Source organism: Hemitrygon akajei, chromosome 7, assembly GCF_048418815.1.
Source record: "Hemitrygon akajei chromosome 7, sHemAka1.3, whole genome shotgun sequence".
NCBI classification, from domain to species: Eukaryota; Metazoa; Chordata; class Chondrichthyes; order Myliobatiformes; family Dasyatidae; genus Hemitrygon; species Hemitrygon akajei.
Window position 1 is genome coordinate 52,106,493 of NC_133130.1, and position 16,980 is coordinate 52,123,472.

The window sequence follows — 16,980 nt, forward strand, 5'->3', positions numbered from 1 at the left end:
AGGGACATAGGAAGTAAAAGAAAATGTTGATCCTCTCTCTTTACACATGTTGACTGCAATGAATAATTTGGAATTCCTTATTTATAACTGCTCTCCATTTTGTCAGGCGAAATGGCATTAGGGTGAATTGAATTCCTGACACCTACTGAGTGTGAAATTGTCATGTAGGTGTAAAGGAACACAGGAATGCAGTGCAGCTGTTCTGAGTCTTAAGAGAAATCTCAGGATCTAGTTCATTGGTATGTAACAAGAGCTGTATTTGTAGAGATTGTTTATGCGAGTCTCTGTAAAAGGACGGATTTGAATTTGTGTTAAAATGCAATGTTGACAGCAGTAGTAAACCCTTTTTATGGACAATGTGCTTAAACATATAAAGTTTACAGGAGTGTCCAATAGATAGCAGTAGGGTGACAATGGTGACATTATTTTAGCAAATTATACTAAACTGAGAACACAAAGGAGAGTACAGCACAGTACAGGGACTTGGACCTTTTGTACTGACCCTTTAACCTACTTTAAAATCAATTTAACCATTCCCTCCCACGTTGCCCTCCATTTTTTCATCCTATCTAAGAGTCTTTTGAATGCCCTTAATGTATCAGCCTCTGCCACAACCCCTGGCATCGCATTCGGCATACTTATGTGTCTCTGTGTAAAAATAGCTACATTTGAATCCGCCCCTCCAGTACTTTCTTCAAGCAGCTTAAAGTTATGTCCCCTCAAATTAGCTGTTTCTGCTCTGGGAACAAAGTTCCTGGCTGTCTACTCTATGCCTCTTATCATCTTGTGCACTTCTATCAAGTCGCCTCTCATCTCCCTCCTCTCCAAAGGGAAAAGCCCTAGCTTACTCAGCCTGTCCTCATAAGACATGCTCTAATCCAGGGAGCATCCAGGTTAATATCCTCCGCACCCTCTTTAAAGGTTTCATATCCTTCCTATAATGATGCGGACCAGAATTGAACACAGTATTCCAAGTGTGGTCTAACCAGAGTTTTCAACTGAATCTCCCAACTAATGAAGACCAACAAACACACCAGCACCTACATCACACACCTCTTGACTAAACTGCACTGTAACTTTGGATGTATAAAAGTGACCCCCAAGACTCCTCTGTTCTCCCATGTTGTGAAGAATCTTACCATTAGCACTATTTTATCTTCAAGTTTGAACTTCTCGAGTCAGCTCTGTATCCTAACAATGTCCCATTTTAACTTACGACAATCTTCTACACTATCCACATCTCCAACCACCTTCATGTCATCTGCAAATATACTAATCCCACATTCCTCTTCTTCATCCAAATCATTATAAAAATCACAAACAGCAGGGTTCCTAGAACAGATCTCTGCAGGACACCACTGGTCACCTACCTCCAGGCAGAATACATTCCATCCACTACCACCTTCTGCCTTCTGTGGGTAAACCAATTCTGAATCCATGCAGCCCAGTTTCCCTGGATCCCATGCCCCTTTCTGAATGAGCCTACTGTAGTGATCCTTATCAAATGCCTTCCTATAATCTATATACACCATATCCACTGATCTGCCTTCATCAATTTGTTGTGTCACTTCCTCAAAGAATTCAATCATACTCCAGCATGGCCTAGCACTTACAAAGCCATGTTGTCTCCCTAATCAGACAATGCTTCTTCAAATGCTTGTAAATCCTGTTCTTTAAGAATCTTCTCCAATTGTTAGCCCACCACTGGTGTAAGGCTTTCTGGTCTATAATTTCCCTGTTACCTTTCTTGAACAAAAGTATAACATTTCTCACTTTCTAATCTTCTGGTGGGCTGGCTGGTGGTGTAGTGGCAATAACACTGGACTTTGAGGCGGATGGTGCTGAGTTCGAATCCAGCCAGGTCCCAACCTGGGCAGCAGTATTACTCGCATGGAAGTAAGGCTTGGCAATCTACTTCAGTGTCTTGCCACATGGACAACTACACTATTTATAGGGTCTCCATGAGTCAACGGCACTCAGCAACAATCTTCTGGTACTCCTGCTGCCAGTGAGGACACTAAGATCATCGCTAAAGGCATAGGAACCTGGGGTATATCCCATCCAGCCCTGGAAATTTATCTATCCTATTGTTTTTTTAAAAGTTCCAGCACTTTCTCTTTCTTAATGTCAACATGTTCCAGCATATCAGCCTATTCTACACTGACCTCACATTTGCCAAGGACCAAGATTTTATTTCAGATTCACTTTAAAAACAGCTTCTTCCCCTCTACCATCAGATTTCTGAACAGTCCATTGCCTCATTATTACTCTCTTGCACTATTTATTTATTTTGTAACTTGTAGTAATTTCTATATCTTGCTCTGTACTGCTGTTGGAAAAACAACAAATTTCTTGGACATATTTTCAGCAGTAATAAATCTGATTCTATAACCTTAATACTCTTGCATATCTCTGATGTTTCTATGTATTTCCTGTATCTGCTGCTGATGGTTAAGAAGTCTTCCATATACCCACAATAAAGTGATCACCCCTTTTTTTGTTTAAGTTCTTCACTTGTAGCCTCATTTGTAGAGCTTTTGAGGATATTCTCCCTCATTACCACCATAAAGCATTCCTTAAGCAACAGTAGAAAGCTAGTTACATCTTTTCATCCAGCCCTGTCATGCCTGAAATTTCTCTACCCTGGAATGTTGAGTTGTCTGTTCTGCCCTTTATTCAAGCATGTCTCTATGATAATGATGATATCACATTTCCACATGGAGATCTAACATCATTTGCCTTACTAGGCTGACTTCTTGCAGTAAAGTAGATGCAATTAAGCTTTACTTTTCTCCCAGTGTTTAATCACACTCATGTCTGCTCTGTATACTGGCTTAGTTTACCTTCTAGATTTGAGTGTACCCCTCCCCCCCCCAAACAATTGTGTATTTACTCTGTGCCCTGTTCTTAGTTTAATTCCTTTCCAACAGCACTTGTAAATCTTAGGAGGTTAGACCTGTCGCAGTACGCATGCAAACTTTCCAGCTTACACAAGTCTTACCTTCCCCAGAAATGGTTCTAATGATGCAGAAATCTAAAGTCTTCCTTCCTACATCCTCTCTTTAGCTGCATATTCATCTAATCTATCATTCTATTCCAGTGCAAATGGAACTTGAAGTAAGCCAGAGATAAACAACCGTAGAGGTCCTGTAATATATGTGGCAGAGCCCCGTGTTTCTTTTAGCCTTTATCATTAGTTCCAGGGTGTACCTTGATGTCAGGCTGCTTACCATCCCCACTTAGAACTGTTCTGTAATATTCTTGATCCAAACAACAGGGAGGAAACATAACATATGATTCACATCTCCTACCACTATGCCCTTGAACTCTTTCTCTACCTCCCTTGTACAGCAGAGCCTACCTATGGTGTTCAATTTTAGCACTGACTGTAATGCTCAGACATTACTACACCACTGCCATTTTCCAACACAGGGACTCTTTTATGGAGAGAAATGCACTCTGAAGTCTCCCCAGCTCTCCGCCTGTCTTTCCCTTGTGTGGTGGTTTCCCATTCTTTCTTAGGCTGCTTTCCTTTAAGATGCTGGGTGTCAAAAAAAAATTGAAGAATGTATGCTATCCATGCAACTTTCAGTCTGGTGGATGTATTGTAGTGTCAGCAGTTAAGTGCCAGAATCACTTCCTGGAGATGTAGTCACTCAGTCTGCAAGGAACATCTTGTACCTTCCATATGCGTCAACCTCTAAAACGATTGTGACTCGTTTCTCCTGCTATACTTGTTAATGTTAAGAAGTATAACCTAACCTATTCCCACACTTCACATGGACCATTTAAAATAAATTTAAAATATTCACCAGCTGCTTACATAACATGCCAAATGGTTAACAAAGGCCAGGGCTGAGAAAATATTACAGACCTTCATCACCAAAGCCCACATCTTGTGAGCACCATACCCCAAGATCTGCTCCTCTTTGCTGTTTAGCTGTAGCCACCAGGATGGACCAATACTGCTGAATTTTCAGCAGAATATTAAGTGAGGTATAGCATCTCTTTATTCCATGCTGATTTCATTGTCTTGTGCATGGTGTATTGTGTACTTTAGCTTTGTTGAGTTGGACCCTAATACATTCCCTTGGCCTTGAAGGTATAAAATAAAATAAGGTATAATTCTGCTGCTGCTGATGTCTCTCATTACTTCAAAGATGACTGGTTTTGAGCTGCAAGACCTATTCTGAAGTTACTTCCTTTAACCCAGCTGTTGTGGATTGTGTTCCTATCTATAAAGACTTAGCTACCTCCACTTGGCAGCAAGATCACTCTCTGTCATTGTCTATTGCAGGCTGAGTTCAATAAATGTTGTTCTCCATGACTGTGCCAGTTCAGCCAATGATGGTGCTTTGCTGATGTATTTTGAAGTCACCCACTGAGAGTATATTCTATTTCTTCAGTTTTCTCAGTATAGCAACATATTTTTTCAGACAAAATCATCTTTTGAAGGAGTGTGGATTGTGATAAAAAGCAGATTTTCTTGCCTGTATTTGACTTAATGCTATGAAAGTCAGGTTTAGGGTCTGAGGTCCAATGATCCTCTATATCATTGGGATATTGTTGGCCAGAGATGATGATAGGGTCTGATACAATGGATGGAAAGTATCAATGACTATACAACTGTATGTGCTTCCATGTTTTATTGAGCTGGACAGCAGGGCAACGGGAAATGAAGGCAACATGGAAAGAATCAGATGCTGGATCCTGGTGCAACAAACAGTCTGCTAGAGGAGCTCAGCAGGTCAAGTAACATCTGTAGCAACAAGGGAATTGTCAAAACTACAAAAGACCACCCAGTCTGTCCAGTTTTCATACATTCTTCATGTGTTTATGTATGTGGTTATATACAGCTGGGTGACTTATAACAGTTAAGAGTTACCCACTCTGTTCTCACAGATGAACCAAACTGGTTTGGGGGCCAAATTTCCTTCTATGGACATTTGTGAAGCAGCTGCTTCTTTACAGAATTCAGTATCTTAAATCATCAAATTATGTAATTAACTGAGTTTAAGTATTCCACTGCCTTGTTCAGAAAATTTGTCCAGGCTGCTATTAACTAACCTTTCACTATCATAACTAATTGGGAGAGTTCACTCTCAGTTGTTCATGGTTTCAGAAAGTCCTCACTTTCTGACTTTAGCTCTTACCTTGCTAGCTATAATATTGTTTGCACATTCAGCCCCAATGATACATTTAGTCTTCCAGCAATATTTGTGGTGTGGTTATCATTCATTTTACCTTTAAATCTACAACATTATTCAACAGAACCACCAGCTAATCAATCTGTTCTCTCTCATTGCAGCTGATTTTGGAGATTATGGGCAGTATGAGTCTCAGGATTTCCTCAGGGAATATGTCTTGTTCCCAATGGTAAGTATAGTGGAAAAATCACCCTAAGAACCAGTCTGGAGAAAAATTATATTGATCAAAAATTCTGGAAATGTGAATTTTGCAAGATGTATTTTGATGATCCCTCCCAGCATAGCTTTTTAAATTTAGAGGATATGTACATCTTTGTAAATGGTTCAGCCCACTTTACAAAGAAATATCAACTCCAATTGGATGCACGCTTGAACTTTCAGCATCAACGAGATTCCTCGTGCTAGGCTCATTCAGCAACCTAGGAGGCATGGGATCCAGAGAAACTTGGCTGCGTGGATTCAGAATTGGCTTGCCGGAAGAAGGCAGAGGGTGGTAGTAGATGGAGTGTACTCTGCCTGGAGGCCCGTGACCCTTGGTGTTCCACAGCGATCTGTTCTGGAACTCCTGATCTTTGTGATTTTTATATAAATTCAATGAAAAAGTAAGTCACTAGTTTTACAGGTGACATGAAAGTTGCCAGTTTTATGGACAGTGTAGAAGGTTGTTGCAGGTTACAAGATGAAATGCTGGGCTGATAAGTGGCAGGTGTGGTTCAATCCAGAAGAGAGTGAAATGATTCACTTAGGAAGATCAAGCTTGATGGCAGAATATAAAGTTAATGGCAGAATTCTTAGCAGTGTGAGTCCATAGCTCTCTCAAAGTTGCCATGCAGTTTGATAGAGCTGTTAAGAAAGCATATGGTGCATTAGCCTTTGTTAGTCAGTGGGGACTGAGTTCATGTATCATGAAGTACAGTTACAGCTCTATAAAGGTCTGGTTGAACAGCCCTTGGAGAATTGTGTTCTGGCCACCTCATTATAGGGAGGATGAGGAAGTGCTGAAGAGATTTCCTGGGATGCTGCCTAGATGACAGAATGCAATCTATGAAGACACATTGAGTGAACTAAGGCTTTTACCTTTAGAGTGAGGGAGGATGAGGTGACTTTATACAGGTGTACAAAATGCTAAGAGGCAGAGATAGAGTGGACAACCAGCACCAAGGTCGCAATGGTTAATGTGAGAAGACCTTTAAGGTGATTGGAGGGAAATATAGGGGGGATGTCAGACATAGGTCTTTGCATACAAGTGCATGGAACGCACTGCTGGGGTTGGTGGTAGATGCAGATATATCAGGGACATTTAAGAGAGTCTTAGATAGGCACAAATCTCCCCTCATTCTTTTACACTCCAGGGAATTGTTCTAACCTATTCAGCCATTCCATATAACTCAGGTGCTCAAGTACCACCAACTTCTGTATATTTTCTCTGCATTCTTTCAACCTTATTGATATACTTACTTAGGGAGATGACCGAAGCTGCACGCAATACTCCAAATTAGGCCTCACCAGTGTTGTATACAACTTCAGCCTAGCATCCCAACTCCTGTACTCAATACTTTGTTTTACAAAGGGGAAGGTGCCAAAAGCTCTTTTTACAACACTATCTACCTGTGATACCACTTTCAATGAATAATGGATCTGTATTCCCATATCCTTCTGTCCTACCACATTCCTCAGTACCTTACAGTTCACTGTACAAGTCCTACCCTGGTTTGTGACCTCCCAAAGAGCAACACCTCACACTTGATATTCAAATAATATTGTGAAAACAATAGTAAAGGGAAAGAGAACTAAGAAAGTTAAGCTAATTTTTTGAGAATTGTTCAGAAATATCATGTAATATGATGGCATTCGTTAGTCTTGCGAGACCATGGATCTGCGCCTGGAATGGTTTCCAGGGTGCAGGCCTGGGCAAGGTTGAATGGAAGACTGTCAATTGCCTCAGCAGCACGTCTCCCCTCTCCACAACACCGATGTTGTCCAAGGGAAGGGCAAGGGCGATACAGCTTGGCACTAGTGTCGTCGCAGGGAGCAAGGTTGAAGGCAATGTCGGACTGCCTTAGGGACTCCAGCTCTGGATTTGTCCTCAGGGTTTACTCCCTAAGCCTTTCCCATGAGTGGGTATGGCCGCAAGGCAGCGGAGATTTGAAATCAGAGTTTTCCCTCTCTTAGCTGGTCTGCCTTCCCAGGCTGACGAGCTCCATCTACCCAAAGCACTGGTTTTAAGGCGCCAGGACCTGGCTTCACCCCTTCTCCTGTCAGTAGAAACAGTTCCGCCGGGCTTAGAGGCTAAGCCACACGAGAAGGTCAGGAGTTGGACTTGGTTGTCAGAGGCTATTTGAGGCCCATGCAGTGAGGAGCACTTTTAGGTAGTGGGAGCTTGTCCCCTCTACCACTCCTCGGCTTGACAACCTTGGAACGTGTAATAGGATGAATATTATGTACATAGATTTTGTAAGGATCTCAGGAGCAAATGGGTAGCCAGGATAAGAGTGCCTGCACTTAGGTGGAGGAATTGTTGGAGTTGGGCACGATGACTTAGTTTAAAAACTATTTAGGTGTATAAATAGGCAAAGCAAAGATGGATATCAACCTAATGCAGGCAAATGGAATTTATGTAGGTGGGCGACAAGGTTAGCCTGGGTACATGAGGTTAAGATACCTGTTTCTGTGTTGTAAAGCTGAGCAATAAAGCTTTGCTTGACTTTGAAGTATCTTCACTGGTTTAATATTACTATTCGTTTTAGTATCACCATTGTGTGCATTCAAGACTTTAGCACACGAGCCTGCTCACAGCCAAATGGTTGATCAGTAACTTCCAAGACTATAAAAGCATATTGCATTCAAAGCCATGCCGTGTTGACTCTAGATGTCTTGAATAGGTAACTAAATTCTACAATGTACAACAGAATGCAAACATTGCCTCAAAGACATATCATGTTACAGGGCTGGCAAGTTGTCTTAATGATAAAGCTCAAGTAATTGATTGCTACTTGGAAGGATCTGTCCTTGTATTGATATCGGACATCAGGAATCAACTGGTGATGTCCAGGGGCCAACCCACGCTCAATAGATATACATAACGTACACATTCCTGCCATAGGGGCACTACCCATTAAGCACTGGCATTGCTCTGGCATCACTGCCTGTGTACATAGTGCGGGAGCACACACTCACTTATACTAACTCCACTAACTCCTTAAGATATTCAAAGGCATTGCTATCAGTGAATTGCCCAGCATCAATGTCCTTCCTTTAGACCACTAATTGACCAGGAATACGACTGGACCAGCCACATAAATACAGTGGATGCAAGAAGAGATTAAGATAGTTGATACCCTATGAGACCAACCTCCTGACACCACAAGCCTGCTCCCTATCTACAATGCACGTCATGGATGTGATGTAATACTATCCACTTGCTAGAATGAATGATGTTGTTCAGGAAAGCAGGCCATTTGATTGCTACCTCATCCACCATGTCAAATATATGTTTATCAAAGGGTAGTTGAGATCAGGAATTCATTGTTTATGAGGGTGCAGGGGAGAGAATAATTTATAGAGCTTCAAAGGAAGAGTAGGATAACAAATTTATAGGATTGCGCTATGTAGAAATGGCATCGAATCAATGTGCTAAATGAGCTCCTGTCTTGTCAACAATTCTTTGAATTTATTTTCAAAGGATTTGAACTCAGGTGGAAATGTATAAATTATTGGATATTCCCTAACTAGCTGTTGTCCATTCAGTCATACAACTCTCTTGCATGTTCTGTTTTATCAGTCGAGAATACATTTTTGTGATTTGCAATGCATTTTTAGATGTCATGCAAGCGGTTCCCCATTTTGATGTCGGGGCATTGATTCTTGATTGAATTGGAAATCTTCTTACTGAAGTGTCCAAAATCAGAAAAAAAAATCATTGTGTTTAAGATAGTTCTGTTTTATAGCACCGAATCTCAAAACTGAAAATGGAGGCAACCAAATTAAAGGGGTGCTTGACATTGCAAACATGTGGTAGAGGTGTTGGGATCAGGCTGATGAGGAAGGATGCAAATTAAAAGTAGTTCATCTATTAAAAGCAGTTACTGAGCCCAACTTTAGGCGTTGATTGAAACGAAATTGGGAGTTATTTAACTCCTATGCAAGATATGTAATCTCTGCATTACATAAAGTAACACCATAAATTTGTTGTAGGAGCCAAGTCAAAGAAGAACTTAAAGCAACGGGGGAAGAGCAGGTGGCTGGAACTAGTCTCAAAGAGCCAGTCGAGTCATGCCATGCCAACTAGCTTTTCCTGTTCTTTGCTGTTGTAAGATTTGGTTATATGCAATATATACTAAGCACATTTTCCCATTTCTGGCGAGAAACCCATTATCAGAACCTTGTGAACAAAAATACATGCTAAATGTTCGACAGGAAAAACAAATTTGAACATTGTTTACTGCAATAGAGTTTTTTAAAAGTTTTTAAAAAATTTCATTTGGAAACTATGTAGCTTGCAAATAAATGTACGTGGTTTCAACAATAAACAGTTGTTCTTTCTGGTACTTCCACTAGCCTGCTAATTAGGCTTTAGTCATTTACTTGTGCTCTCTTGAACATTCCACCGCATGAACTTTTGATATTGCCATTCTTTCTCACCACATCTGAACAACTCATACGAAAACTTGCATATATACAAGTATTGCAAATGGAAGGTTTATCAGTATGAGAAACAGCACAACATGCAAAATCAGTGCAATGTTAAAAGCTCCATATTGTTTTTCACCGGTGAAATGTTCTAGGCCAGTAGAGCTAACACCCCAGCTGATTTCCCATACCTTGTGCTCTAGAGCTGCCTTTGAAGCTCGTTTCTGTCAGTGAAATATGCTAAAACCTGATCCAAAATAATACAAAGGCAGCACTTCATGCCTGCAGGCAGCTCTACACCTGAAGGGTGCTATCTTTTGTTTCTGATTTCCATGCCAAGGCATGACTGCACATTTGAAGTTATTTTTGTATGAACATCAAACACTTTTGATTTCTTTCAGGGTGTTTTTTTTTCTTCTCTTTAAATCGGAAGAAAATCTTTTTGACTTTGCAGGTGCAGTTGATCTAAACGTTCTGAAGCCATGTCTCAAATTAAGCCCATTGGATAATTTCCCATCTGCAACCATTACACCACAACTTTTTGCTGGAAGAGCTGTTATTATTTTTTTAATGTTTGAGGATGAGTTTGAAAGGTAGTTGCAGGCATCACTTAGGTACATAGCAGTGATGTCAAGTTCACTTGAGAATAGTTAAACCTTTCTAAATTCATCAGATTTATCAAATAAATCAGTTGACCCTATAACCCAAAAATTAGAGTGCTGGAAAGATTGAGCTGTGAATTCATTGTGTTAATTAATCAGCCGGGCACAGTTGCAACCTTTTTGTCATTGTTTAAGGCAATACAATGTCTAACCGTGGGCAGGGCTGGACATGGTTTGAAGGTAGCTCTTTAGAAAATAATTTTTGCAACGTATCTGTTCAATTTGTTGCCTTGGAGAAACTGATGGTATGGCTTTAGTGGTTTGTCCTGTTCCTAATTTGTGCTTTGTTGTTGGGAAACAGTTGGCAAATTTGCATGTCCGTTTGGTATTTGGATTGAGCATGGCTTTAATAAGTCAAATTTTATTTTCTCTTCTAATAGCTTCTTGGAATCCTAGAATATGCTGCTTTTCATTGGTTTTGTCGTACAAGTTTGCAAACCTCAAGAATGTTGGCAGAATAGAAATTCTAATTGGCCCTGGTGATCTTTCTCTGAGATCTTGGAAAGGCAGCGGAATCTCTGGGGAAAAATGTTGGGATATCTTTGGCAGAACAAAAGATGAAGCAATGCCTGCTGGTGAAATCCAGTTGTAACCTTGCCTAAATTTCCTACAGCACCCATGAGTGGAAGTGGGAAGCATGGTTTAATATAACTCCTCCCCCTGCCCAAAGGAATTAGAACTCATCAATGTCAGAGCCTCACTTGATGTAAGCAAAAAGTCAAATGCAGTCTTGCCCAAGGATACCCAAGCAACAATAACGACACTAAATTTCAATATTATGTACTATGTATGCCGAATAGTAGTAATAAGTACGATAAGGTGGAAGATTTATTCTTCTGTGATTATATTTACAGGACTGGACTCAGGATGAACGGATGTTGGAGGAAATGACAATGAGGGTAGCAATGCAACACCAGGCCTACAGGTAAGAAGGTCTTCAGCACAGCAGAATTTAGGCCAGATAACCAGGTACAATGATTTATAAGACCTCAGTTTCAATTGGCTGTCACATCAGAATACTAAGAATAGATGCCATGTTATAGTCTGATACCACTTTATAAGTATTTGTTAGCACACTTGTGCTTATTCATGAGACTGCTTTGGACAGATCCCAGCTTTCATTTTATTTTTTTTTTAACTATCTTACTATCAATGTATCAAAATTACTGCATTGTAAAATATCCTAACCTTGAGCGTTGACAAGGTATGTATAATTCTGTGCTATTTTCTTGGAGTGAATACCTTTGAAAAGCTAATATTGGATGGAAACTCAGATGCACAGTTGAAATAAAAACAGAAAATGCTAGAATCAGTCAACAGGTCAGCCAGCATGTGTGCAAAATGTGTTGAGTTACCTTTCACGTTTAAGTTAAAAGATTCTGAACCTGAAACATTAATTCTTTTTCTTGTTCCACAAATGCCATCTGACCTGCTTACTGTTTCCTGTATTTTAAGTTATTATTTCATATTCCAGCATCTGCAGTTTGCCCCCCCAGCTGTGAATCATTGTTTTAACACTATCAGTTGGCTGTGTTGATGATGTAAAAACAGATGTAGATAAGAACATCTCTCTTTGAACCTCTCTCTTTGAGAATTCCTTCTTCTTCACCCTTATTTTGATCTCTGATATCTTATACTTTGAATTCCAAACAGCATTGTTATTAAGGGTTTGTTGTCTCTCTAGTGGGATGCCACCTGCAGAGGCAGAGTTGCTATATATCAAGGAGGTGGAACAACTTGAAGGCTTTGGGCAAGAAAGTTTTCCGGCTAAGGTAATCAGAAGCTAACTTAATTTCAGACCAAGTTTTGCTTATGGTTAAGAATTTTACCAGTGCGTTGTAAATTTAATTGCCGTTGTATTCAAAATACTCTTCTCATGGGACTGATGCAATGTAAAAAAAATCTGAAATAGAATTTAATATTCTGTATCAGTGAGGATTGATGTCCATTTTCAGAGTGATATAAAAACAGAATAAACGTTAGAAACCCTCAGCAGACCAGACAGTGTCTGTGGAAGAAGCTATAAAAATTTGTAAAATGAGTCAGCTCAATCTTGGGTACTAGCCTCCATAGTACCTAAGACACCTTCAAGGAGCAGTGCCTCAGAAAGGTGACGTCTGTTATTAAGGACCACCACCACCCAGGGCATGTCCTCTTCTCATTGTTACCATCAGGATGGAGGTACAGAAGCCTGAAGGCACACACTCAATGATTCAGGAACAGCTTCTTCCCCTCTGCCATCCAATTCCTAAATGGACATTGAACCCATGAACACTACCTCTTCTTTTAAATACATATTACAGGTCTTTCTCCGCTATTCGAAGGTAGAGCATTCCTGTGAAATGGTTCATAAGCCAGAATGTCATAAAGTGAAGAAGCAGTTACCATTTATTTATATGGCAAAAATTTTTGAGCGTTCACAGACCCAAAAAATAACCTACCAAATCATGCCAAGTAACACATAAAAGCTAAAATAATAGTAACATATAGTAAAAGCTGGAATAATCTGATAAATACACAGCCTATATAAAGTAGAATACTTCTCTGCAATTATTGCGGCACTGTCCACCGTAGTGAAAATCTCACGCAAGCGCTCACGGCAGAAAGACTCAGCGCAAGCACTCTCGGCAGAAGCACTCAATCCAGTAACCTTTAAGTTATGAAGCTGCCAAATCATACCAAATAACACATAAAAATACACAGCCTATATAAAGTAGAAATAATGTACGTACAGTGTAGTTTCACTTACCGGAATTGGGAAGACAGTGAGAACACTGTTGATTATGTGTTAGGCTCAGTCTTCGGAGGTTGGGATGGTGGGAGACTGGGGTGTCATCTCATCGTCATCTGTTTCCATCAGGGCAGGCAGGTTGTCTTCTATGTCTGCCTGCCTAGATGTCGAAAGTCGAGTTTAATCGTCTGCTGTGGCTGATGTGGAAGGCTTGAAAAACGACAGTATGCTTGATTGCTTAGCCTCGCGCATTTTTCTGTCATACAGTTCTTTGTAAGCACTCAAACCATCCTGAAAATATGCCCTAAACCTATGTACCCTTTCAAAATTAAAGTCATATTTTTCTGCAGTCATTGCAGCGTTGTCCATCGCAGCGAAAATCTCACGCAATTGCTTCGTGTTTAGTTCCTGGACGACTTCAGGCCATTTGCTACTGCGTTCGGTTTCAATTGTTATCCTTTCATCTTCATCAGCTCTTCATCTGTCAGTTTTTGGTCATGGGATGCCAAAACCTCTTCACAATCATCTTCGTCAACTTCCACAAACCCTTAGCCAAACTCTCTATATCCTTACTTTGTTCACCACGATCGAAACGCTTTATTATGTCTAGTTTTACGCTAAGTGTAACACCCTTACATGCTTTTTTATGCTTCTCCGATACCTTAGAACTCATCTTGCTAACGGATACACAAAATAAATCGACATAAAGCACAGATGCTCACAGGCACGTGTTTAAGCAATGCCGGCTAGAATGCAGTTCTGGGGGAGGAGGTTGGCCGCTCGGCGCGCGCTGCCTTTTTTCATAACAGTGAAAACACCTTCTGTTAGCGAAAACAGATAACTAATGTAGGTCTTTTGTAACAGTGAGGTGTCGTAAAGCGAACGTTCGAAAAACGGGACACCTGTAGTTCTGATTTTGCACTACTTCTAGTCTATTCAATAAACATACATGTGCTTACTGTTAATGATTGATTTATTTTTCTTTCTATATTATGTATTGCATTGAATTGTTACTGCTAAGTTAACAAATTTCGCAACACATGCCAGTGATAATAAATCTGATTCTGCAAAGAAAAGCAGAGTTAACGTTTCAGATTGCGGTCCCTTCATCAGAGAAAGTGGTTTGCTGCTTTTTATTCTAATTTTAGCAAAGGATCTCAGATCTGGAATGTTAAATGTTCCTCTTTCCACAGATGCTGTCTGACCCACTGAGAGATTCTAGCATTTTCTGTTCCTCTTTTGTACAATTTTCAACCAATGATAATGCAGACACATTGTAAAGAAAGCACTTTCAGTGCTGCAGAGGGGAAAACCAGAAGATTTCAGAAGGGGTTCATTTCCATAAGGAACCATGCTATGGTCTACTGTTAATAGCTTTAAGATTTAAAAGATTATAGCATGCCATTCAATTATTTGGTTTTGTTTCCAAATGTATTTATGAACTGCTCAATCTTTCTGTTGGGTGGTGGGTGGGGGGGGGGGGGGTGGGAGAAAGGAGAGAAAAATACCTACTTCTGCAGGAAAAAAAGGTCTATACCAAGCAGACAGAAGTAACTTGAATCTGGTATCACCGAAGTATATTGTAAAGGTTGTTAAGGTTGTAAAGTATAGGGTATACTTTACGGTTGTAAATTATATTGTAAAGGTTGTTGATTAGACAGTCAAGATTTGAATAGCTCAGACTCAGCAGAAAGCAGCTGATTGGGCAATCGAGGTTAGGTGAAAGCAGAGTGGGCCAGTGAAGGAGTGGATATTTGAGGCTTTAACTCGAGAGACTTCGACAAGAAGAGGCGGAGGACGAGTTTGTTCCCAGTTAGTCTTTACAATGCCTCCTGAGACCGTGATGTGCCTCTCTTGTGAGATGTGGCAGTCTTGGGGGAACTCCCCTCTCCCGCAGAGTCACATCTGCCAGAAGTGCATGCGGCTGGGCGATCTGGAAGACCGTGTGAGGAATCTGGAGCAGCAGCTGGATGACCTTCGACTCATAAGGGAGAACGAGGCAGTCAGAGATGAGAGCTACAGGGAGGTAGTCACACCTAGGCTGCCGGAAGCAGGTTGTTGGGTGACAGTCCGAGGCGGGAAAGAGCTACAGGGGGGTAGTCACACCTAGGCTGCCGGAAGCAGGTTGTTGGGTGACAGTCCGAGGGGGGAAAGAGCTACAGGGGGGTAGTCACACCTAGGCTGCCTGAAGCAGGTTGTTGGGTGACAGTCCGAGGCGGGAAAGAGCTACGGGGGGGTAGTCACACCTAGGCTGCCTGAAGCAGGTTGTTGGGTGACAGTCCGAGGGGGGAAGCGAAGGTGAGGTTCTGAAGTGTGAGTTTCAGAAACTAGGCGGAAGGCTGAAGAACAGGACCTCAAGGGTGGCATTCTCAGGATTGCTGCCAGTGCTACGTGATAGTGATGGTAAGAATTGGAGGAGATGGCAGTTGAATGTGTGGCTGAGGAATTGCTGCAGGGGGCAGGGTTTTAGATTTTTGGATCATTGGGATCTCTTCTGGGGAAGGTGGGATCTGTACAGATTGGATGGGTTGCACCTGAACTCGAGGGGGAGCAATAACCTTGCTGGTAGGTTTGCTAGCATGGTTCGGGAGGGTTTAAACTAATTTGCAACGGGGATGGGACCCGGAGCAATAGAGCAGTGAAAGAAGTGAAAGAGTAAAATCAGATCTAACATATAGAGAGGCTTTGAGGAAAGAGCAGCAGAATAAAGGGTATAAAGGTAGTAAGGTAGAAGGGCTAAAGTGTGTGTACTTCAATGCAAGAAGCATCAGGAACAGAGGTGATGAACTGAGAGCTTGGATACATACATGGAATTATGATGTAGTGGCCATTACAGAGACTTGGCTGGCACCAGGGCAGGAATGGATTCTCAATATTCCTGGATTTCAGTGCTTTAAAAGGGATAGAGAGGGGGAAAAAGGGGGAGGAGGGGTGGCATTACTGGTCAGGGATACTATTACAGCTGCAGAAAGGGTGGGTAATGTAGCAGGATCCTCTTTTGAGTCAGCATGGGTGGAAGTCAGGAACAGGAAGGGAGCAGTTACTCTACTGGGGGTATTCTATAGGCCCCCTGGTAGCAGCAGAGATACCGAGGAGCAGATTGGGAGGCAGATTTTGGAAAGGTGCAAAAATAACAGGATTGTTATCATGGGTGACTTTAACTTCCCTAATATTGATTGGCACTTGATTAGTTCCAAGGGTTTAGATGGGGCAGAGTTTGTTAAGTGCATCCAGGATGGATTCCTGTCACAGTCTGTTGACAGGCTGACTAGAGGGAATACTAGATCTAGTATTAGGTAACGAACCGGGTCAGGTCACAGATCTGTCAGTGGGTGAGCATCTGGGGAACAGTGATCACCGCTTCCTGGCCTTTAGCATTATCATGGAAAAGGATAGAATCAGAGAGGACAGGAAAATTTTTATTTGGGGAAGGGCGAATTATGAGGTTATAAGGCCAGAACTTATGTGTGTGAATTGGGATGATGTTTTTGCAGGGAAATGTACTATGGACATGTGGATGATATTTAGGGATCTCCTGCAGGATGTTAGGGATAAATTTGTCCCGGTGAGAAAGATAAAGAATGGTAGGATGAAGGAACCATGAGTGACAAGTGAGGTGGAAAATCTAGTCGGGTGGAAGAAGGCAGCATACATGAGGTTTAGGAAGCAAGGATCAGATGGTCTATTAAGGAATATAGGGTATCAAGAAAAAAGCTTAAGAAGGGGCTGAGAAGAGCAAGAAGGGGGCATG

The 16,980-nt window shown here is 41.3% G+C and overlaps 1 protein-coding gene across 2 annotated transcripts in view; it reads left to right on the forward strand.

The window, feature by feature from the left end:
• LOC140730441 (tyrosine-protein phosphatase non-receptor type 14-like) overlaps positions 1 to 16,980 on the forward strand; it is a 256,024-nt gene that overhangs the window by 176,718 nt on the left and 62,326 nt on the right. For both annotated transcript variants that reach the window (XM_073050849.1, XM_073050850.1), the window contains 3 exons: positions 5,309 to 5,376; positions 11,353 to 11,423; positions 12,183 to 12,270. In XM_073050849.1, coding sequence (XP_072906950.1) covers positions 5,309 to 5,376; positions 11,353 to 11,423; positions 12,183 to 12,270 — 227 coding nt within the window. The remainder of the gene's footprint in view (positions 1 to 5,308; positions 5,377 to 11,352; positions 11,424 to 12,182; positions 12,271 to 16,980) is intronic.